The 23,698-nt window shown below is 41.5% G+C and overlaps 1 protein-coding gene across 2 annotated transcripts; it reads left to right on the forward strand.

Moving 5' to 3' along the window:
• Positions 1 to 9,726: 9,726 nt before the first annotated feature.
• Positions 9,727 to 16,844, forward strand: LOC116522307 (hemojuvelin-like). Of its 2 annotated transcripts, none has more exons than XM_032237154.1 (4): positions 9,727 to 10,321; positions 10,411 to 10,687; positions 12,388 to 12,893; positions 14,855 to 16,844. In XM_032237154.1, exons 2-4 carry the CDS (start codon positions 10,576 to 10,578, stop codon positions 15,467 to 15,469), a joined length of 1,233 nt encoding a protein of 410 aa, XP_032093045.1. In that variant the 5' UTR covers positions 9,727 to 10,321; positions 10,411 to 10,575; the 3' UTR covers positions 15,470 to 16,844. The 2 variants fall into 2 exon arrangements, with proteins under 2 accessions (XP_032093045.1, XP_032093055.1); XM_032237164.1 differs by having other exon boundaries at positions 10,524 to 10,687.
• Positions 16,845 to 23,698: the final 6,854 nt, after the last annotated feature.

Below are 23,698 nucleotides of genomic sequence, written 5' to 3' on the forward strand. Positions count from 1 at the left end.
GTATGCCCCTGCTGAAAAAAAAAAAAGCCTTTGCTTGATCCAACCATTTCAGACAAATTTTGATCTGTTTCCAAGGTCAAAAGGAAACGTTTGTAAGGAAAAGTTGTAGAAAAAATGGTGCTTCTGCAACTGCAAAGAATCCTACAGTCAGCTGTTTATTGGAACCCCTGGCAGTCAGATTTCATTCTGGAACACAGCATGGGAACTCATGGTTCTACTTAGCCAATTATGACAACTTAGAGCAGTGTTTCTCAACCTTGGCGGCTTTAAGTCCTGTGGACTTAAAGCTCTGCTGGCTGGGGGATTCTGGGAGTTGAAGTCCACAGGATTTAAAGTCGCCAAGGTTGAGAAACACTGACTTAGAGCCATTGGCAGGCTTAACTTGCCCAAAGAAGTACAGCTAGTCCTCGACTTATGATCACAATTGAACCCAACATTTCTGTTAAGTGAGACATTTGTTAAGTGAATTTTGCTCCCCTTTTACGACATTTTTGCCACAATTGTTAAGTGAATCACTGCAATTCTGAAATTAGTAACACAGTTGTTAAGTGAACCTGGAGGAAGCCAGTTACCTAGACCCCTTCCAGTCCGGCTTCAGACCTGGTTACAGCACAGAAACCGCTTTGGTCGCATTGACCGATGATCTCTGGAGAGCCAGGGATGGAGGCCATGCCTCCATCCTGGTTCTCCTTGACCTCTCGGCGGCTTTCGATACCATCGACCATGGTATCCTTCTGCGAAGACTGCGGGAGGTGGGGGTGGGAGGCACTGTTTTGCAGTGGTTCTCCTCCTACCTCTCGGACAGGTCGCAGTCGGTGTTAGTTGGGGGGCAGAGATCGACTCCTAGGCCCCTAACATATGGGGTGCTGCAGGGTTCGGTCTTATCCCCCCTACTATTCAACATCTACATGAAACCGCTGGGCGAGATCATTCGGAGGCACGGGATAAGATACCACCAATACGCGGACGATACCCAGTTGTATCTGTCCGCCCCGTGCCAACTCAATGAAGCGGTGGACGTGATGAACCGGGGTCTTGAAGCCGTTAGGGACTGGATGAGGGCTAACAAGCTTGTACTCAACCCGGAGAAGACCGAGTGGCTGTTGTGTTTCCCTCCCAATAATTTGGCTAGTGTTCCATCACTCAGGCCGGGGGGTCAAACTTTATACCCCTCAGACAGGGTTCGCAACTTGGGAGTCCTCCTGGACCCACAGCTGACCTTCGATCACCATCTGACGGCTGTGACCAGGGGGGCATTTGCCCAGGTTCGCCTGGTGCGCCAGTTGTGACCCTACCTGAACCCTACCTCACAACAGTCACTCGGGCCCTTGTGACCTCTAGGCTGGAATACTGCAACGTGCTCTACAGTCACTCGGGCCCTTGCGACCTCTAGGCTGGAATACTGCAACGTGCCCTTGAAGAGCACCCGGCGACTTCAGCTAGTCCAGAATGCGGCTGCGCGAGTGATCGTGGGTGCACCTCAGTTCGCCCACATAACACCTATCCTCCGCGAGCTGCGCTGGCTACCTGTTGATCTCCGGGTGCGCTTCAAGGTGCTACTTACCACCCATAAAGCCCTTCATGGTAGTGGATCTGCGTACTTGAGAGACCGCCTCCTGCCAATTACCTCCTTGCGACCTATTAGATCGCACAGATTAGGCCTCCTCCGAGTTCCGTCCGCCAGTCAGTGTCGACTGGCAACTACACGGAGGAGAGCCTTTTCAGTAGTAGCTCCGACCCTTTGGAACGATCTCCCTGTGGAGATTCGCACCCTCACCACCGTCCAGACCTTCCACACAGCCCTTAAGATCTGGCTATCCCGTCAGGCCTGGGGATAAAGATTGTAATCCGTCCCCACCCGAATGATGAATGTTGTATACTATTTTTACTTATGTATTGTTTTATGTCTTACTGTCTTGTACTCCCCTCCCTATATATTGTAAGCCGCCCTGAGTCCCCTCAGGGAAAAGGGCGGCCTATAAATAATAAAACCAAACCAAACCAAACCAAACCTGGCTTCCCCCTTGACTTTGCTTGTCAGAACAGAAGGTCTCAAAAGGTAATCACATGACCCCTGGAAACTGCCACCATCATAAACATGAAATTTCGACCATGTGACTATGGGGATACTGCCACAATCATAAGAAAAACGATCATGTCACTTTTTCCATTGACATTGGAACTTTGAAGAGTCACTAAAAGAATTGTTATAAGTCAAGGACTACCTGTAATCTTATTCTCTTATTCTCTGCACCACTTACCACCCCTAGGTCTTTCAAATGCACATATGCAGTTAGTTGTTGCATTATTTGAGCTCCAGCCATCTTCCCTCCTTGTTTAATCAAGCTGTATTAAAGGCATATAATAGAAAATCAGTTTGCATTTATTTCATCTGTTTTCATCAGTAAAACTCTGGCACATCGCACCGTGTTTTGATTTAATCGAATCGGCACTCTTAAACCCAACATCCCCTGCCTCTCTCTCTCTCTTTCACACACACACACATACAAACACACATCCCACAGACACACTTTTGTCAATAACATTAGTCATTCAGCGTAATCTTTTGCTTTGCTCAGGAAAGAAAAAGAGAGAAAGACTCCAGCATGACAGCCAAACAGATGGCTTGTGAAAAACAACATGAAAATATTGAGTGGGAGAATTCATTAATTGCAAAGGAACCTGCGCTCATCCACTGCAGCGGCTGTGGTAGATCTAAAGGGTTCTTCAACGGGTACCTTCTTTGTGTTTAGCTGCATTTGCTAAACAAAACTCCAGCAAGGTCCTCTTTAAATCCTTCTATAGAAAAGTGATGATCACAACTGCTGATATCTGGTAGCATCCACTGTTGTAGTTCACTGTAGCTTTTTTTAAATGGCTTCTCTAGGCAGAGAAAGAGGGAAAACTATATTGGAAAATCAGGATTTGATTGTGGTAGCTTTCTTGCCATATAACTACAAAAGGGCTTGTTAGGTAATAGTGACCTAAGGCACCTGGTCAGAAATGGGGAGACTGTGAAGCCAGGGGTGGATTGCTGCCGGCATTACTGCTGGTTCGGCGCCCAAAATATTCGGCATGGGAAAAAATGCTCTGCACATGTGTGCATTTGCACCTAGAAAGGTCTATGCATGTGCGAAATGCTAAAAAAGGGAAAAAAATACATTTTGGTAATGAAAATTGTTCTGCGCATGCACAGAACCAAAAATCAAGATGGCGGTGTTGTAGGAGAACTGGGGGCATGGCAGGCCTGGGTTGCTGCTGCTTCCAGCAACCCAGGCCGCCAAGTTACTACCGGTTCGACCGAACCGTTCTGAACCATTAGGAACCCACCTCTGCTGTGAGCACTAGTCTGGCCTTAGGCATGAAAGCTTCCTCGATGCCTTTGGGACGGTCAATCTCTCTCTCAGCCCAACGTACGTATCTCACAGGGTTCTTGTTGTGAGGAAAATAGGAGGTGGAAGAAATGTTCGGCATCTTCACTGCCTTGAATTCAGGGGTGAAATTAAGCAGGTTCTGACAGGTTCTCTGGAGAACTGGTAGCAGAAACACTGAGTCATTCGGAGAACTGGCAAATACCACCTCTGGCTGGCCCCAGAATGGGGTGGGGTCCCCTGCCATGTCCTCCAAGCTACACCCACAGAACCGCTAGGAAAATAATTTGAATTTTGAACTACTAATAAGGATGGGAAATAATAATATAATATGTAAATAAATAAAAAAATAAAGTGTAGAGTGAAGGTCAGCAATAGGACTATCCTCTACATGGGGGTGGGGTGGGGGTTGTGGAGAGCTCCTAAAATTTGTTGTAATTGGCAGTGGTCACTGGGAATTGTTGAAGCTGCAGTCTGAAGCAAATAAGAAATGGTTCAATATGATTCACTGTAATTTATATTTAAAAAGTATTCAGATTTCCCCCAACATTTCTGGAGAATTAAGAGACAATTAAAGATGTCTCATACACTGGAGAAGTCGTACTTGGAATCCAAAATGATGGTTGGCATCATGGCACCCTAGGCACTAACAGTGCCCATGACTTTGGCAGGTGGCTCCCAGGGACCTCCAAATCTTAAAGAAAATAAATGAATAAAAATAGTATATCAGAAAGCAGTTACCTGCAAGACCTCATAAGATTTTGGCCAGCTCACTTTCAAAAATTATTGCTTTTTTGGCACATGCAACATCTCTGGAAATATTTCAATGTTTTTAAATCAAAATCACCTGAAAAAATACACATCCTTCTCTAAAGGACTATTGGCTTGTGATAATCATCCATGATTTCAAATAAGATTTATTTTCTTTGTTACATTTGTGCAATGGACTGAAATAAGAACTTTTACTTGTAACTGGGGTTCTCTATCATTATCACATTATGGCCTTTAAAGTCAATTCCTCTCCCTTTCTGGTATCCTCCATATGAATTTGGTATTATAACTTCCTGAATTTTTAATCAGTCTAGGAATGGTTGAAAATATTGAGCATTGCAGCCACAGGACATCTTTGTAATAAAGGCAGCTTTCTCTAAATTTGAGTGCTCCTCAGAAACATGGGCATTGACTTCTACACTTTTCTCGCCAATACAGGTAGTCCTCATTTAATAACAGTAATTGGGATTCCAAAAGTACTTTTTTCAAGAGGCAACTGGACTTTCTGGCTTTTCTTTGAAGATGTTTCGCTTCTTATCCAAGAAGCTGACCTGAATGACTGAGAATCTCTATAGACAGTAATTGGGATCAGAATTTCCATAGCTAAGCAATGTGGATAAAAAACAGGACATCATATGACCACCAAGCAGTCCCTGGTTACTATGGTTAAGAAAGGACCATGTAGTTAAGTGAGGACTCTACTGGTTTTTAAATGACCTCAAGTGAAATCTGACTTCCTGCTGGCTTCCCCATTGACTTTGTTTGTGGAATGCTGGCAGGGAAGATCACAAATCATAATCATGTGACTGGCAGGGTGCTGCAGTGGCCAGAGCTTCAAGGACCAGTCATAATTACCACTTGTTCAGCACCATTTTAAGTTCGAACAGTTATGGAACTGTTGGTCATTAAACAACTGTAACTATTGCTGGGAGATATCGTAGCCAGGGCCGGATTTTCCTATAGGCTAACTAGGCTTCAGCCTAGGGCCTCAAGATCAAGAGGGGCCTACATTCAAATTGTTAGCAAAATTAAAATTACACTATTCTAAAAACAGTGAACACTAAAACACTGAACCGAAAATAAGGAGAAATTCTATGCATATGACTAATAAACAAACATAAAAATGTATTGGTTAAGATTGTTCCAGCGCCGCGGCAGTTGGGGAGCCCACCCACGTTCCCGGCACCAGCAGTTGGGCAAGAGGCATGGCCGCTCCCAGTAGCCGCTCCGTCGACGTGGAGCCCACCAGAGGCCAAGCAGGTGAGGGCGAGGGGGCCGAGCCGGGCAGCTGAGCGCAGCAGGGGAGGCGGCTGGCCTCGCTGCCTTTGCCGCAGAGCAGAGCCGCCCTCCGTTGGGAGGCCAGCTATATATATTGATATATATTGATATATATCACAGTAATGATGTATTTTATTGTCTCTTGATGTATTACAAACTTAAAAATGGGAGGTGAAAGGGCCTCATAAGTGGAATCCGGCCCTGATCGTAGCCCATGCATCTTAGGGAGTACAAACTGGGGAAGATTGTAGCAAAAGAAGAGAAGAACAGAATAAAAATATGCACCTTATTAAGTACTTAAGTTAGGCTTTGTTTCAACAGGAGATGGAAACTACAGGGTTCCTATAAACTTTACAGAGAAGGCAAAATTTGAGGAAGGATTGAAAAAGTAAGGGGAAATGCAAATGAAATCATTTTATGTAGATGGCCATGACCAGTGCTTCAAATGCGATTTATTTATATTAAGCAGCCTAGTGCTAGCTGAAAAAAGTGGAAATTCAGAGTTGTATTAATGCATGTGGTAGTACATGATAAATTCTGACTTTCTTTTAGAGTGTAGCTTTTTCCACCCACCACACCGAACATCTTAAGCCATAGACAATCCCATTAGTATTTCTTCACTCATTCAGGACGCAGGAAAAGCTAAGATGTTTTAAACTATCTTGGCATTTTTGCTGCTTGCAGCAGAATCTATTATTGCTAGATTTTGGGGAAAGAGCTGCTATGCTAACATAAAATCTCTGAAAAAAGTTTGGGAAACTTATGATAATGAAAAAGCTCTCATATCAAATCAAAGTTGCCAAAGGACAGAGGAAGTTTTGTTAACATTACGCTATCCGTAAAACTTTACAGAAAGAAGAATACAGACATAAGCAAAATGCAATTTTTTTTTCTTACTAAAAGATAATCATGGAGTTCATAGGGAATTCTGATAAAGTGGTAAATGTATTGTCTTGTTATTTAAGAGAGGCAAAAATACAGTTTGCGTCTTTGGTTTTCAGAGTTCTTTTTAAAGTAATAGCTGTGTGAGACTTCAGTTTTCATTTCATATAGATTCCACACTTTATTTGATGGAAGCTGTTGTAAAGGTTTTTCTTCATGGGAGAGTTAAACTTCTTTTTGTGCTTATAGAAGCAAAATGCCCAAAGAAGCACTGTGGCATATAGGCATCATTGAGAATTCTGCTAAAATGTTCTTTTACCAATGGGAAATATTGTCCATATTCTCTGTTATTCTCTGGGTATCATCAGGTACAAGTAGTCATCGACTTGCAACCACAATTGAGCCAAAAATTTCTGTTACTAAGCAAAGTAATTGTTCAGTGAATTTTGCCCCCATTTTACAACCTTTCTTGCCACAGTGGTTGAGTGAATCACTGCAGTTGTTAAGTTAGCAATGTGAATCTGCCTTCCCCATTGACTTTGCTTGTCAGACGGTGATCACATGACCCCAGGATACTGCAACCATCATAAATGCATGCCAGTTGCCAAGCCTCCAAATATTGATCATGTGCCCATGGGGATCCTGCAACGGTTGCAAAATCGGTCATAAATCAATTTTTGCAGTGCTATTGTAACTTCAAAATATCACTAAATGAATGGTTGTAAGTCAAGGACTAGCTGTACTGCCCTTTTTGTCACCTCTTTGGGTTCTTTTTCTGCCAAACCAGTCTCTGCAGATTAGGTTTATTGTGTCTCTATCCAATCTGATTTAAGAGCCATTGAAACTACTTGGCTGCACGTACGTTAACAACCGGTTCCCTGGAAATATGAGGGTGCGCATGTGAATGCTCACTTCGCTCGCTGCACGCCTTCCACGCATTTGTGTGGCTTCAAACCAGTGGTGGGTTTCAATTTTTTTAGAACCTCTTCTGTAGGTGTGGCCTGCTTTGTGGGAGTGGGTTGCCAGCCATGTGACCGGGTAGGAGTGGCTTGGCAGTCATGTGACTGGGTGGGCGTGGCCAACTTGTAAAATGTGGTGAAACTCACTTAACAATGCCCTTGCTTAGCAACCAAAATGTTGGCTCAGAAACTCTGGCATTTGAAGCACGCAAGTATTAAAGCTGTCTAGTTACAAGACCCTTGCACCCTTAACCCTTTAGAAAAAAAACCCCAGGGGTATTCAAACTTGAAAGCTTTAAGACTTGTGGACTTCAACTCCCAGAATTCCTCCTCTCGCTCTTCATCTTGATGATGTGCAGATGGGCGGGGGGGGGGGGAGCTGGAACCGGTTCCAAACGGCACTGTAGATTTGTGGAACCTCTTCTATAGAAGAGGTTAGAACTGGCAGGATCCCCCCCCCGCTTCAAACACACAGCAAATCTTGTCAGGCAGATTTGGTGAGTAGAGAAGGTGAGGCGTGGCAATCAGCTGGGCTTCGTGGATTGGGAACAAAGCCAGAGAGTGAGATAAATAGGACAGGCTAGTGCCAGGGCAGTTGGGTGGGCCCAGACGGTGGTTGGAACTATCGGTTCACCTGAACTGGTCCAAACCAGTCTGAACAGGCAGCAGCCCACCTCTAGGAAACCCATTTTTGAATGTGTGACTTGGAACTCTTCTCTATTGCTCAGCTGAATCGTTGTCAACCCATTTTCAGTCAGCAGAACATATCAGCTGTACCTTTGCTGATTGCTGGCTGGGGAATTCTGGGAGTTGAAGTCCGGACATCTTCAAGTTGCCAAGGTTGAGAAACACTGCACTAGGTGGAGGAATCAGCATCCTGGGCCCAGAGTGTTCCTGAAGGCCAGCAGGGTTTGAGGCCATGTGTATCACTTGGGGAAGGCAGTTCTATAAGGCAATCACCATAAAAGAGAAGACTACTTCCAAGGACAGACTGCTTAACTTCATCAACAAATGCAGTCAATGATGTCCCCTGGCCTGAAACCTGACTGTAATGGGTTCAGATAATCTGCTTCTTTCAGAATCCTTTGAAGAGAAATAAAACATATTTAATTATGTGAACCAGTCTTCTACCTGCTCAGTGTGGACACCTCTAAAAAGCTGAGCTCATGTTCTGCTAAACTGTTCCTTTGGTGAAGAAGAAATAATGGTCTGATTCATGTAACTCAGGATTGACAACCATTTGGTAGCCAATGGCCACATGGAACATTGGGAGGATTGAGAACCACAAGATAGGCAGGGCCTTGTCTGGATAAGGCAGGACTTGAGATGGAATTGATGGTATTTTCCTTTAAACTGTGTTATCCCCATTTTAGAATTTGCATTAATAGTTCTCACATGTTTCCTTCTTCAAGACAGCAGAAAACCAAGCTGCTAATTTATAGGAGTCATAATAATGAGGAAGAAGATCTGAGAAATATGAAAAAGGTGACTCAAGAGCTGTGGCTTGTGCTATCTCTTTTCAATTACATGTGTACATTGTAAGTCTTCAAAGTACTTGCAGGCTTGGAGTATTTTCTCTTTAGCAATAGCAATAGCACTTAGACTTATATACAGCTTTACAGCCCTCTCTAAGCAGTTTACAGAGTCAGCATATTTGAGTCCTCATTTTACCCACCTTGGAAGGATGGAAGGCTGAGTCAATCTTGAGCCTGATGAGATTTGAACTGCCAAATTGCAGGCAGCTGGCAGTCAGCAGAAGTAGCCTGCACTCTAACCACTGTGCCACCACAGCTCTTTAAGAGCAAAGGTGGGTAAAATGATTATTTATTATATTTCTAGTCTGCCTTTCTTCCAGAAACTTAGGGCAGTGTACTATCTATTCTATAATTTTTCCCTCCACACAACTACAAGTCTCTGTTATGCAAACCCATCCCATTTGATTATCTTATCATTCAATACTGTGTAAACTCAGAAAGTGGGTTAGTTCAGTAACCTTGCTGAAGTTAATCACTGAATTAACCCATTTATCAGAGCTTATGCAATATGTGGAATGGTAAGCTAACCAAATGACATGGCTTTGTACAACGAAGTCACAGCTCTTGGGTAACCCACCTTAAACAAAGTTAGTATGCTATGAGAAGTCAGCCCCTAGATCATTAACTGAACTGATTAGGAATGAATGGAACTGATGAGGAATGAATTGTTGTTCCTATTTGAATTGATGCTGCAAACTGAGATACACAGGCCAGCTCTTGGGCCTGTTATGGGAGGGATTTTCAGTGATTCAATGGTGACTCAAGGGTCTTTCTCTGAAACTTGCTACCTATTGTGAAATGTTAAATATTTTGGGGTTCTGTTATCTTGTTATAGGGATATTGTATGCAGATATTGTATCAACTGGTTGATCATTAACTATTCAAACCAAGTTTGGAAACAGGGGCAAAGTCTCGCCATAGTTTATTGACTTTAGTGAAAGTAGCACAGTAGCACACAAATGTGATTGGGATGTGTAGATTGTCACTGGGTCCTCATAAAATCAACCCTGGACAGTAGGAATGGAGGAAATAGTTTACTGGACAGTGAAAGAAGATACTCCTTGTTTGCTGCAGTGCTCTTGAACAAGAGACCAATGGAAGCTCATCAGAGAGTAAGGCAAAATATACCTGCAACTAGCTGGCTCACCAAAAGGTGGACAAAGACATTGTTGTGTGAATGATTGCTCACAGTTTTGATGGTGGTTTGCCAGCCTGAAATCTTCCACGTTCTGCTTTGATTGATGTTGGGGCTGGATAAAAGAGGAAGAACATATCTTCCTCTACCTTGTTTTGTTTAAGTCAAGAATCTTCCATCTTGGCTGAAAAGTGAAACCCTCCAAAGGAATAGCTTGTTGCAAAGGACTTTTTTATATTGGAGCACATTTCAAGTCACCAGAGAGAGGACTGCTAAGAGATGAGAAGAATCTGAAATACTTCACTAAACTGCAAAACAGAGATTTCTAAGCTAGCCACTGGTTTGAAAAAGAAACCTTTGGTAACTGTGCCTTCCAATTAATTACTTCAGGTAAGAATTGCCTTCATAAAAGTATGATTGTCTCAGAACACTACCAAAAAAGAATGATTTCATTGTGACATTTTTTTTCTCCCTAACAGAATTCAAAACAAGAGCTACAGATTAAAAAAACTGAGGACAACAATGATCCAGGAGGTCAGATTGTGTGGCATAAAACTGGACAAGATTTATTTCAGTCTTTGTTTATTTACAGCAAACCATTGGAAAGAAAAGGTGAAGATACACTTGAATGATCAACTTCCAAAATGACTGAATGGTTCAAAAGAAGGCTATCAGCCTGCTGCATGAATCCACTTTACTTAATGAATCCAAGCTTCTTCATTAAACTGCTGGTCCTCCTCCTATTATATAAACATGGTAAGAGATTGGCTTCTAAGTTATCTTGGGGGGAGGGTTAGTTCTAAATTAGAGTCTTTCTCTACTGCTGAATTAAACTGTTCTCCATCCAAACTTCACTCAGCAAAAAACCCCAAACATATTAGCTTGACATATTGTTGTTCTCATTGACGGTCTTACTGAGACTCTATTGCCTCTGTCCCTGGACAACCTTTATTCGAATCAAGCAAAACACCCATGAAAAATGAGGGCTGGATTTTTTATTTGTTTTTTGGAGGGTGGGATAAGCTTGAAGCTACAGTTTTCATGCATTTTTGTCTCAAAATAGAGATTGTACCATCAATTTTCTGCTGTAATAGTCAAAGGATACAAGTCTTGTTTTTGGTTTTGTTTGAAGCATTTGGATTTATGAGTGCCTTGCTTTGTTTTCTAAAAGAGCCTCCTTCCATTTCGGATCTTCTGGATAATTTGTTATAAAAATTCTATAAAATATCATTATCCTAAGGAGTGCCATTCTAATGGTCTAGAGCTGTGATGGCAAACCTATGGCATGCGTGCCATAGGTGGCACATAGAGCCCTCTCTGTGGGCACACAAGCCATCACTCAGCTCAGCTCCATGGTGCATATGTGCACACCTCCCGACGGCCAACTGAGTTTCAGGTCTCTGCCATAAATGCGGGAGATGTACCTGCATGCACAAGGGGGGAGCACTCTGCACTCCGCTTTTGGTTTCAGGAGGCTTCAGGGAGGCCTACTAGCCTCAAAATGGGGCACAGTGGTGGGGTCACGTGCATGTGCAAGGGGAACATGGAAGGAGGGGAAGTGCAGGGGGGTCATGCGCAGGGGCGGGGCACTGTGGGTATGGGCATGCATGCGCTGTTGTGCACGTACAATTTAAGCATGTGAGGACAAAAAGGTTAGCCATCAGTGGTCTAGAGAAGTCCTGATATTCCTGACCCTGTATGGAGGTCTTCTTAATTGGATGGTTGTGCTTATAACTTTCCAGCCAGTTTGGCTAATAGTGACTGGAGATTTATGGAAGTTGGAATCATTATGTCTGAAGAGAACCAACTTGGAGAAGGCCTCTCATATGTAGAAATGCTTTTGTCAGACATGAAGAACCAGACCCCCACATGCAGAGTTCAAACTAGTTACTTTATTGTTCTATATCTATTTTACAGGCATCTTCACACACTGGGAAAATTAGGTTCAAAGTCATGGGGTAGAGGGACCTTGCCCTCTTGTGTTTATGTAATGAGTCCATGCAAATTCCTTGTTTGATTTTGTCCTCCTGACTGGGATGTTCTCCAATAGCTTTATTGCTAAAAATGGGGGAAAAATATCCTGTGATCTCCAACAGAGATATGCAGGGATGGATATGGGGAAACACAAAAAAGTTCCAGAAAAATAGACAGCAATGAAGAGTGAATACAGAGTGAATTACTTCTTTCTGACTTGAGGAATTTATGCAGGAGGCATTCTCTGTTGTATTCAGAGCCCGTGTTATCTAGATCTTTATTATTTATTTAAATGTATTGGCTGCCCAATTCCAGTGGACATTTTAAAAGAGTTGGAAACTTTGGGGCCAGGTGACCAGGCTTTGCTTATGAAATTGCTAGTCAAGTATTAGGGAGGAAATTCCTGCAACTTTGCAAATGATGTTGAAGGATGAATCTACAGTCTTATTTCTAATGGTTTCTTTTGATTTCCCTTGGTACAGTTGATTCCCAATGCAAGATTTCACGCTGTAATTCTGAATTTATAGAAGCCACAGCAGACATGCATGACTCTGAAAGGAGCACTGCCTACTGTAATGCCTTGAGGGACTACTCCAGCTGCACCCGGAGGACATCCCGCACTTGTCGCGGGGACTTGGCATACCACACTGCTGTTTATGTCATTGAAGACCTCATAATTCAGAACAACTGTTCCAGGGACTTGCCAACCACAGTGCCCAAACCTCCAGCACTGTCACCTAACAAACATGATTATTTCCCATCCACAGACACCTGTGACTATGAGAAAAGTTTTATCCACAAACATGGCCAGTCCCCCACATACCAGTATTGTGCTGTCTTTGGGGATCCTCATGTCCGGACTGTCAGCGATGAGTTCCACACTTGCCGAGTTGAAGGCTCCTGGCCACTTCTGGACAACAACAATTTATTTGTGCAAGCCACTAGTTATCCTATCATTAAAGGATCAAACGTCACTGGAATTGGCAAGGTAGACTTACATTCTTTTATATTGGGGGTTGGGCAACCAACAGGGTGAATGTATTTCATCCCCCCCAGCATCCCATTTGAGAATTCCCAACAAGCGGAGAAAATGCTGGAAAAATAGCTGATTTGGCTGGTGTGATTTGCATTTTTTTTTCTTTTTAATCTTGGACGATGGTAAAGGTGAAACTGTAGCAACTGGATTATATCAGATTGTCAAAATCTACATTATGGTGTTATGCAGTACAGGTCATCCTGGACTTTATAACAGTTCATTTAGTGACTGTTTGAAGTTACAATGGCACTGAAAAAAATAACTTATGGCCATTTTTCACACTTACAACCATTGCAGCATCCCCACATGATCAAAATTCAGGGGCTTGGCAGCTGACCCGTATTTATGACAGTTGCAGTGTTCTGAAGTCATGTGATAAACTTTTGTGATCTTCTGACAAGCAAAATTAATAGGGAAGCCTGATTCACTTAACAATCGTTAGTAACTTAACAACTAGGGCAATTCACTTAAGAAAGGTTGTAAAATGTGGCAAAATTTACTTTACAACGATCTTGTTTAGCAATAGAAGTGTTGTGTTCAATTATGGCAGTAAATTGATTACCTATATATAATCCCAGCTATAATCTTATCAAAGTTTTCCTCTGACAATTCAGGAAGGTGTTTGAGCCTTTTCTTATCTGGTGCCTTTCTTTGCCCTCTCCAATCAGGAAATTGAATCTAAGTAGTGGGTGTATAACTGACGTGAATATTGCTGGCATACTGGGTCCAATATCAGCTCCTATCACTAATGCAGAATTTCTTATATAATTCCCAGTATTTGCAAGGATCTAACATTATTGCAAAGCGACATGGTGGCTCAGTGGCTAAGATGCTGAGCTTGTTGATCAGAAAGATTGGCAGTTCAGCGGTTCGAATCCCTAGTGCCGCTTAATGGAGTGAGCTCCCTTGACTTGTCCCAGCTTCTGCCAACCTAGCAGTTTGAAAGCATGTAAAAATGCAAGTAGAAAAATAGGAACCACCTTTGGTGGGAAGGTAACAGCGTTCTGTGTGCCTTCGGTGTTTAGTCATGCCAGCCACATGACCATGAGGTTGTCTTCGACAGCGCTGGCTCTTCCGCTTTGAAACGGAGATGAGCACGGCCCACTAGAGTCGTGAATGACTAGCACAAATATGTGCAAGGGGAACATTTACCTTTATCTTTAACATTATTGGAGTTCCAGTGGTTTGACTGGATCAGAGAAGTTGTCATTATTCCTAAGATAGCTCAGTCACCTTTAGTTAAATAGCTAGGACTATCCCATCTCTGGTTGAAAGCTTGGAGATTCCCCAGATAAGGCAATACTTCCAGATATCTGAACCAATTTGCTCTGAAGAGCCAATGAACTTTACTATAGTTGGTGAAGGAACATCCCTGGAAGCAGGTTAGTATCAATACATAATGGAAGAAGGAGTTTATCTTCTTACGCTCCTTTGTTTTTCCAGAAATCCCACAAGAAGTTGTATGCTTTCTGCTTTTTTCAGCTCTGAATTACAGTATGTTCTGCCATTGGTAAACTGGACCTTTTCGTATTTGGGGGAGGGCACTGCTGCTGTTGAAGACCCCTAATTTGTCTCTCTTCTGTAGTATAGAATCCACCACTATAATTCTCAGGCAAGGTTGTGGTTTTGGATAAGCATGGCAGTTAAGTTGATCAGGTCTCCTGATAAGGGGTAATATGTATGTGTGTTACTCCTTTTTCTTCAGTTACATACGAAAAAGCATCTTAGCTAATTTTAGACTTCACTCCTACCTGATGAATAGTTTTTGTTTTTCCTCTAAAAAAGAGGAAAAGATTTTAACTTGATGTGTGTTCCCTTTGGATGGTAATATATGAACTGGTCATTGAATGGCTCTTAGAGAAGTTAGCTATCTGAACTATCCCTTGTATTTTAAAGCTATTATTCCTTTGCAGCTTACCATTATATTTAAAAACATGAAAGAGTGCATTGAAGAGAAGGTCTACCAGGCAGAAATGGACAACCTGCCAGTAGCATTTGCAGATGGTTCAGTGAATGGTGGTGAGAAACCTGGAGGGAATAGCTTAACCATTCATGAGCATATACCTGGACAGCACATAACAATCCAAGCAACATACATTGGTACCACCATTGCTGTGCGCCAGGTAGGGAAGCACCTGTCCTTCTCCATCCGGATAGCTAAGGAGATAGCAACCTCCTTCACAGATGAACAGGATCTCCAGTTGTGTATGTCAGGATGCTTTCTCAGCCAGCGCATCTCTATACATAACTGCTGTCGTCCAAAAGGCAGTCTGACCAGAAAGAAAGCTCGTCTGCTATGTAAGGAGAAGCTACCAGTTGAAGACATCTATTTCCAGTCATGTGTCTTTGATGTGATGACTTCAGGAGATGTTAACTTTACTCAAGCAGCACAGAAGGCATTGGAAGATGCCAGAGCACTCCATCCCGATTCCAAGAAAATCCATATTTTCCACAGTAATAGGACTTCTTATCCTTGCAGTTCATCCTTCCTTCTCTTAATCCTCACAATACTACAACTGTATATTTGAACATTTCAGTGGTGACTAAAAAGTCTAGGGGATCAGCAAATATGGTTTATTTCCTCAAATGGCTTTTTAAGTGCTGATAGATGAGCTACCCCAACCTGTTTTAAAACTAGAGTTAGGTGTCCCATTCATGTTCTTGTGTGGAAATCTCATTCTTAAGACCTGGGACATTCCAGGAAGTTATGAATATTTATCTATCCTATGGTGAATGGGATTTGTATTCCTAATGCTTCTTGATGCAATTAATCAAGAGGACCTTGCACTATAATTCCCACATAGCTTAGTGATGGTTATCAACTGGAACTTTTTCTCTGAATTTGACGACAACCTTAGTTAAGATCCTTAATTACTAATGACAATCAGACGAAGGAAATATTTGGGTATTCAGTGGCTTTAAATTTTTTTTTAAGATTTAGTGGAAACCTGAGAGAGATGAAAACTAATGGTAAATGTTCTTTGGCACCTTAAAATATCTGGACAGTATACACTGAATGTAGTAAGCTATTTTTTTCTTCTCAGCTTTCTGTTTGCTCACTATGTTTTCAGGTTTATTTAATCTCTTCTGAAAACTGGAAATTCACAGCTATCTACAGAAATAACACTGAGACTGCATTGCCTCTTTCATTAAGTTTTAGTTTGCAAAGTCAGTGTTTCTAGAAAACAACTTTGCTCTAAGTGTCTATAATGATTTGTTTATAACAGAGAGAAAAATGGGAACTCCTCAAAAAATGTAAGGGCTACTCAGACACAATCACTATAAATGCCTGAACTATAAATGCAGTCAGAAGAACACATTTTCTTTCTTTACTCAATACTTGTTTTTCTTCTTCCAGACAAACTGCAGTTGTTTTCTTCCCATTGACAGCTCAGATTGTAGATTCTATGGAGCCAGATCTGAACCGAAGTTCCCAATAGATTCTTGAATTAGGTTGGCTCCATTATTAAAGTCAGAGACAAGATAGCACTTTAAGAGTATTGCATGTGGATTGAAATGGGTTTGCAGGGCCAATGCAGGTTTTTACAATGTCACAACTCCTTTGCACTAGTATTCACACACAGAAGCTAAAGTAAAGGCAATGTATATAAAATTTGTACTTGTTTCCATTTCAGTGTTCTGGTGCCCTTATCTGAATAACTTAAACCAAGAATGTATCTTAAGGATTATAGTTTTGGATGCAATTAAGTTATATGTATAAAATTTTATAACATATAAAATGTGACTTAAATATACAGAATGTTTACTCCAAATCAGTCCTCAGAATGTTGGTGATATGTTTATACAGATGTGTGATGACCCAAAGTAACATATTCAGTTTGGAAAAACAATTTTAGGGTATAAATGAAACCAGTTTAATAAAGTTAAACATTTTTAAAGTTATATTGCTTAGTAGTTATTCTTTTCCATAAAGGGAAAACTATACATCCATTGCACAGAATTCATTAGGGCTTGCTAGGGCTTAGTACTGGTAATCAGAAAATGATTGTTCTTCAGCAGAAATTTAATAGAGTTACCCTCTTATTGAACTGGTAGCAATTTGCAATATCGGGACATTATTTGATTTTCATACTGTTGCACTCACGTAACTATCAGTGGTTTATAATAAACAAACAAACCCATAGTACAATATTAATATATTTTCTTCATTTGTATGCCATCCACTTCTGAAGGTTTTTGGTCGCTAATCTTCATACATACAACTGTAAGGAGAATATTCACAATTATCTGGAACATATAATTCCAAAGGTGCTATCCTAGGTAATTAAAAAGTGCTCTATTTTAACCTGGAATGTCCAATGTTAAACTATTTCACCAGGGTGATAGTGAAAAGGATTTCCTCCTAGTCTTGGTTGGCCCTTCAGATTACCAACCTGTTTTTGTGGTTTATTGGACTGGTCAGTTCTAGTTGTAGAAAGTGGTGGTAATATACCTCTGGATATGCCAGGGCTGTAAGCCAGAGATTTTCAAATTTAAGATTTTCAAATTTAAGATGTTGACTGAGTTGACACATCTTTGCATTGCTAAGTTTGAAAACTACTGTTCTAAGCCATACAGGGCTTGCTATATTAAAATCAACATTTTAAATTGTAGTTGGAATTCTTCTGGCAACCCATGTAGAGTTCACAGCACAGATACTAGATGTATGTTCATGGCATTTACCATCCATGCATGAGCTGCTCCACTTTATGTCAACTGAAATGTCCGAGGAGTATTTAAAGGGAGAATCCTCTCAAAAACTTATTAAATTTCCCAGCTGCAGAATTGTCTCAGTGAAAGGTTATTAGAGTTTCAAACTCTGGTGACCTTCTATTATAAGAAGCATCTTGGATAGAAGGCACAGAGAGTTCAAGTGTCATACATACATACATACATACATACATACATACATACATACATAACAATGTATGGAGTGTTGACTTTGTTTCAGTAAGTGAATGATTGGTTGTATGGTTGTATCATGATTGGTAGATTGGTGCTGATTGGTGCTGGCTGTGTGTCCATTGTTATTTCCTGTTGTAATGGCCTTGATGGTGGGTGGGGCTCGTTTGTTGACTAGGGCTGGTTTCCAGATGTCTGGTAGGTGGGAGGTATCATCACGTTTATTCATGTTGTGGGGGTGTTTCTCTATTTTGATAGCTTCCATAATTATTGTCTTGTTGAAGTGTTCTGTTTTGGAGATTAACCATAACCACAATCACTCCACGCGCACATGGAAATGTATGACGAATTTTTTCTTTTTCTTTCTTTTTTTCTTTTCCCCTAATTACTTGCATTGGGATTATTCCTTATGCTATTTATGTTGTTTGTATTTGTTGTCACGGATTGCACCAGTGAGGCTAAAACCAATTTCGTTGTATTTATTTTGTACAATGACAATAAAGGCTATACTAATACTAATGGCCCATAGATAGTGTGGGTCTATGCTCAGCCTGGCCATTATATGTATCCATCTCCTCTGTAATAGCAATAGCAATAGCGCTTAGACTTATATACTGCTTCATACTGCTTTTACAGCCCTCTCTGAGCAGTTTACAGAGTCAGCATATTGCCCCCAATGGTCTGGGTCCTCATTTTACCTACCTCGGAAGGGTGGAAGGCTGAGTCAACCCTGAGCTGGTGAGTTTTTTGAACTGCTTAACTGCAGCTACCACTGAACTGAAGAAGCCTGCAGTACTGCACTCTAACCACTGCGCCATCATGGCACATGAGATGAGTGGAACACATCATCAAAATAGATGGCTATCATATGCTCCCATTGTGCCACCTTGACTCTTATGAAGTCCATCTATCTGCTGGTTATCCCCTCCCTGTTCACTTTTCCCAACAATATTGATTTCTCAAGGGAGCTGAATTTTCACATAATGTGCACAAATTATGAAAATTTGAGCATAGGCATTTGTACTTTGAGTAACAAATCTGGTTTTAGTTGTTCTATGATCCATTGTTCATTTTCTTATCTTTCTATGATATTGTCAGGCGTCTTCCCAACACCATAGTTCAAAAGTATGAATATTTCCTCCATCTGGCTTCTTGAAAGTCCAACTTTCACCACCATAGACTGTCATAGGGAAAGTCATTCCTTGCACAATTCTGATCTTTGAAGGTATATACACTTTACAGCATCTGAGTTTCCTTTCCGAGGCTTTTATTGCTCTCCTACCAAGTGCTAGTCTACAGTGGATATTTACTGTTGACAGTCAATCTTAAAAGGCAGAAGTTATCAACCACTTAAATAGCTTCACTGTCAGTTCTAAAGCTGGTACCTGTATCTGTTATTTTTTATGTTCTTTTTATATTTAATCTTAGCCTCTATTTTTTCCCCTCTGATCTTTGATTTTCATTACTAGAGCTTTCAAATAATTTGCATTGTCAACCATCTGAGTAGAATCATCGATAGTGCAGGTTATTGATGTTTTCCTTCCATTTTTTTAAAAAAAAACATGCTCAGCTTCTTCCAATTTAACTTCTTTCAATATAGGTTCAGCATATAAACAAGGAGACAGCCTTGTCTTACACTTTTGCCAGCCTGGAACCCATTGGTTTTCTTTTGTTCTGTCTGGACTTTGACTTCCTATTCTGTGAATAGGTATCAACCATTCATGGTTGACTAGATCAGGGAACAGACCCCGAAGAAGCCTACAACCATATCATAATATACTCTTGTAAGCCTGTCATCATCAGGGATTGCCACAAAGAAGAAGGAGTTAAACTATTCTCCAAAGCACATGAGGGTAGAACAAGAAGCAATGGGTGAAACTAATCAAGGAGAGAAGCAACCTAGAACTAAGGAGAAATTTCCTGACAATTAGAACAATTAATCAGTGGAACAACTTGCCTCCAGAAGTTGGAGAATGCTCCAACACTGGAAGTTTTTAAGAATATATTGGATAACCATTTGTCTGAAGTGGTGTAAGCTTCCTGCCTAAGCAGGAGGTTGGACTAGAAGACCTCCAAGGTCCCTTCCAACTCTGCTATTCTGTTATTTTCCTTACCATTTTCCTTATATCCCAGGGAGTTAGAGGGGAGCCAATCTGAGTCTTTTTCTAACATTTTCCCTGTTTCTTGGCCTTAAAACATATTTTCAGACCTATTGATGATGTAATGATTTCTGAATACTTTTTCCAAGGTCATCCCCATGACTCCTTATAAAAGGTTTCTTAAGAGGGCAATGAGATGTTCTGGGATCCCCATTTTCTTAAACAGATGCCACAGCTAGACATATGTTGTTGAGTTCTTCCTAAGATTCCTGAGCTGGTGAGAATTGAACTACCAAACTGCTGGTAGCCAGCAGTCAGCAGAATTAGCTGCAGTACTGAATTCTAACCACTGTGCCAACATGACCCTTATGAGCCTTTTTCCATGCAGTATGAAATGAACCCTTTACTGTTATCATTTAAGCCATCATCTTTAGCATTTTCCTGTCTTATTGCTCCCAATATAGGTATTTGTTTGTTTTACTTGGGCTGCAGGGATGAATTTCATGAGGTGGCATTTCTGGGACTATACATTTTTAGTGTATATTCCTGGCATTCTTCTCTGTTTCCACTCAAGGACAACCCCTTGCCATTATGAGGCAACATTCAAGAAAAGGAAATATATAAATCATGCTACATAGCAGTAAGAACTGTCTTTGAGGATAAAGTTTAGAGTTCTTCAACAATATTAACAGGGATGTGGAAGGAGTGGCCCGATACATATAGTTTATTTGTATATTCAGAAGACCTTTCATGATGTTCCTCATTACAAACTGTAAACCCAAAGCATTAATGGGATAAAGGAGAGATCAACTTTTGAACTAGCAATAATTTAAATAAGTGTTTTGTTTTGCCAGTGATCTGATGTTGGGATAAATACAGCTGTTCACTGAAATGTTCATTCATTCATGCATTTGGTAGGAAATGCATATTATTTAGGTGGTAAAAGTGGAAGTGAGAAGATCTTTCCAAGCAGAAGAAACTAAAATGAGACCAAGCAGGGTTAAAAACAAATCCAAACTAGAACAATGTAAAGACCTCCTACCCATGTCTGTAATGCCATTGTAGCTGCTATCCCTCTCTGTGTATCTTTATATATGCATGTTTGTATATACTGGATTGTATGTTTGTATGTATGTATGTATGTATGTATGTATGTATGTATGTATGTATGTATGTATTATATTATACTAATATAATATAAGAGCCGAGGTGGCGCAGTGGTTAAATGCAGCACTGCAGGCTACTTCAGCTGACTGCAGTTCTGCAGTTCGGCTGTTCAAATCCCACCAGGCTCAAGGTTGACTCAGCCTTCCATCCTTCCGAGGTGGGTAAAATGAGGACCCGGATTGTTGTTGGGGGCGATATGCTGACTCTGTAAACCGCTTAGAGAGGGCTGAAAGCTCTATGAAGCGGTATATAAGTCTAACTGCTATTGCTATTGCTATACTGCGTAATGGAGTGAACGCCCGTTACTTGTCCCAGCTTCTGCCAACCTAGCAGTTCAAAAGCATGTAAAAATGCAAGTAGAAAAATAGGAACCACCTTTGGTGGGAAGGTAACAGTGTTCCATGTGCCTTCGGCATCTAGTCATGCCAGTCACATGACCATGGAGACATCTTCAGACAGTGCTGGCTCTTCGGCTTTGAAATGGAGATGATCACTATCCCCTAGAGTTGGGAACGACTAGCACCTATGTGCAAGGGGAACCTTTAACTTTAGTATGTATGTATGTATGTATGTATGTATGTATGGTTTCTATGTATGTCCATATATGTCTCTTCAGTCAACATTCCTGACATGAGCCATTTTCTCTACATTCTTTTGTGCAAATTAGATTGAACTGGTCTTTTTGATATTCAAATGCTAGGGAATAGCATTTGAATACCAAATAGTGTTTAAAAGCTTCTAGAAAGAAAATAGGACTCCCGTTTTTAGGTTGAACACAGGGATAAGAGAAATAAAAAGAGGCTGTAACTGATTTCACTCAAGTCATCATTGGGTAGTACACCACATTAGCAATAGCAATAGCAGTTAGACTTATATACCGCTTCATAGGGCTTTCAGCCCTCTCTAAGCGGTTTACAGAATCAGCATATTGCCCCCAACAACAATCCGGGTCCTCATTTTACCCACCTCGGAAGGATGGAAGGCTGAGTCAACCCTGAGCCGGTGAGATTTGAACAGCCGAACTGCAGAACTGCAGTCAGCTGAAGTAGCCTGCAGTGCTGCATTTAATCACTGCGCCACCTCGGCTCTAAAACACACCAGGAGAGCCATCATGCCTATTGAACATGCAAGGCCAGGAGAGATGTCAACAAAAAAGGAAAGCTGAGGAGACACTTTAACCTGATTCTTTGCTACTCTTTGCTACTCTACTTTGTTTGCAATTCCTGACACTTCTGGAGAGCACCATGTGGATTACACGTGGATGCCAAACCAGCAGCCACAGTAGTTAGGAAATATGTAGATACACAGGCTGACATTAATCATTGAGACATTCACCATGCAAAGTAGAGACATATATATGGCAGTTGACTTCTGGGCTTCATATTCTGATCTGCTGACACAGCTGTTAGAGCATCTGTTTTGACTAAGCTCTTGCTGAGAAGTGCTTCACAATTCATGGAAGCCAGGGATTTATAGCAGTCCCTCGGAGGGGGAAACATGAGAGACAGAAGTTAGTGTTGACATGATGGACTCCAGAGTCACACAACATGAAGGGAGAAAGAATGCCATAAGACAGAATTCGTGCCACTTTGCTTGTAGAAGGATCCCAGGGGCATTCATAGGAAATAAAAAGGATGGGTAAGAGCAGCTTTGGACATTGATTGGAAGTCTATCAACCTGTTCAGAAGAAAAGGGAAAAGAAATAGCAGCTTGGGGGGGGTGTCTAGTAGGGACCAACTTCATTTGTTTGCTTTCTGATAAGTTTGGGTTTTGTGAGTTACCATATGCTCTCTCATAGTCATATCTCCTGTGAGTTACCATATCTGCTGTAATAGCCAGAGGAATGGTGGTGGTGGGGAGGGAAGAAGAGGAGGAATGATTTGCTTGTTTTCAAATTTTTAAATACAACTACTGGCTCTCAAAAATCGTTGATAAAGTTGTGATGAATACTTGGCCTCATCTAGTCTAATGTCTTTTAGATTTGGGGACTAGAAAAGTGTATAGAGATTTATTTATTTCGGAAAGTTGGTCACCCATCTCAAATATCACTCACCACTCTGGGCTATATGCAAAACCAAGCAACATAAACTTGTTCTGACCCGGCTCGCAAAAATGACAAACACTGTTTTTAACTAAACATTCCCTTTATTGGAAGCACCAGAAACCCTGGCAAAGAGTCAGTCTCCCTCTCTCTCTCTCTCTCTCTTTCTCTCTCTCTCTCCCTCCCTCCCTTCCTGCCTCTCTCTCTCTCTCTCTCTCCCTCTCCCTCTCTCTCTCTCACACACACACAGCAGGCTAACAAAACCTCTAAGTGCCCGTGGAAAGTGAAGCTTGCTCCCTTTCCTCCTGAAATGGCTCACACATACTAGGAGTCAGTCTCTCTCTCTCTCTCTCTCTCTCTCTGTCCCTCACTCACCCTCTCCCTCTCCCTCCCCCCTCCCCCCTCTCTCTCACCACACTTGTAAAAGAAGTCCTGGATGGTGTGCTCACTCTTTTCTCAGCAGAAGAGAGAAACACACACACACCAGAGGTGTTATTGAGCAGGAGAACCGGTAGCAGAAAGTTTGAGTAGTTCGGAGAACTATCACC

The sequence above is a fragment of the Thamnophis elegans genome, chromosome 1 (assembly GCF_009769535.1).
Source record: "Thamnophis elegans isolate rThaEle1 chromosome 1, rThaEle1.pri, whole genome shotgun sequence".
NCBI classification, from domain to species: Eukaryota; Metazoa; Chordata; class Lepidosauria; order Squamata; family Colubridae; genus Thamnophis; species Thamnophis elegans.

Bases quoted from the DNA above. Each gene is read 5' to 3' on its own strand.
- LOC116522307 (XM_032237154.1), top strand. From the start codon at position 10,576: ATGACTGAATGGTTCAAAAGAAGGCTATCAGCCTGCTGCATGAATCCA. The intron at 10,688-12,387 runs GTAAGAGATTGG...CCCTTGGTACAG, and splicing joins CCTCCTATTATATAAACATG to TTGATTCCCAATGCAAGATT. The intron at 12,894-14,854 runs GTAGACTTACAT...ATTCCTTTGCAG, and splicing joins ACGTCACTGGAATTGGCAAG to CTTACCATTATATTTAAAAA.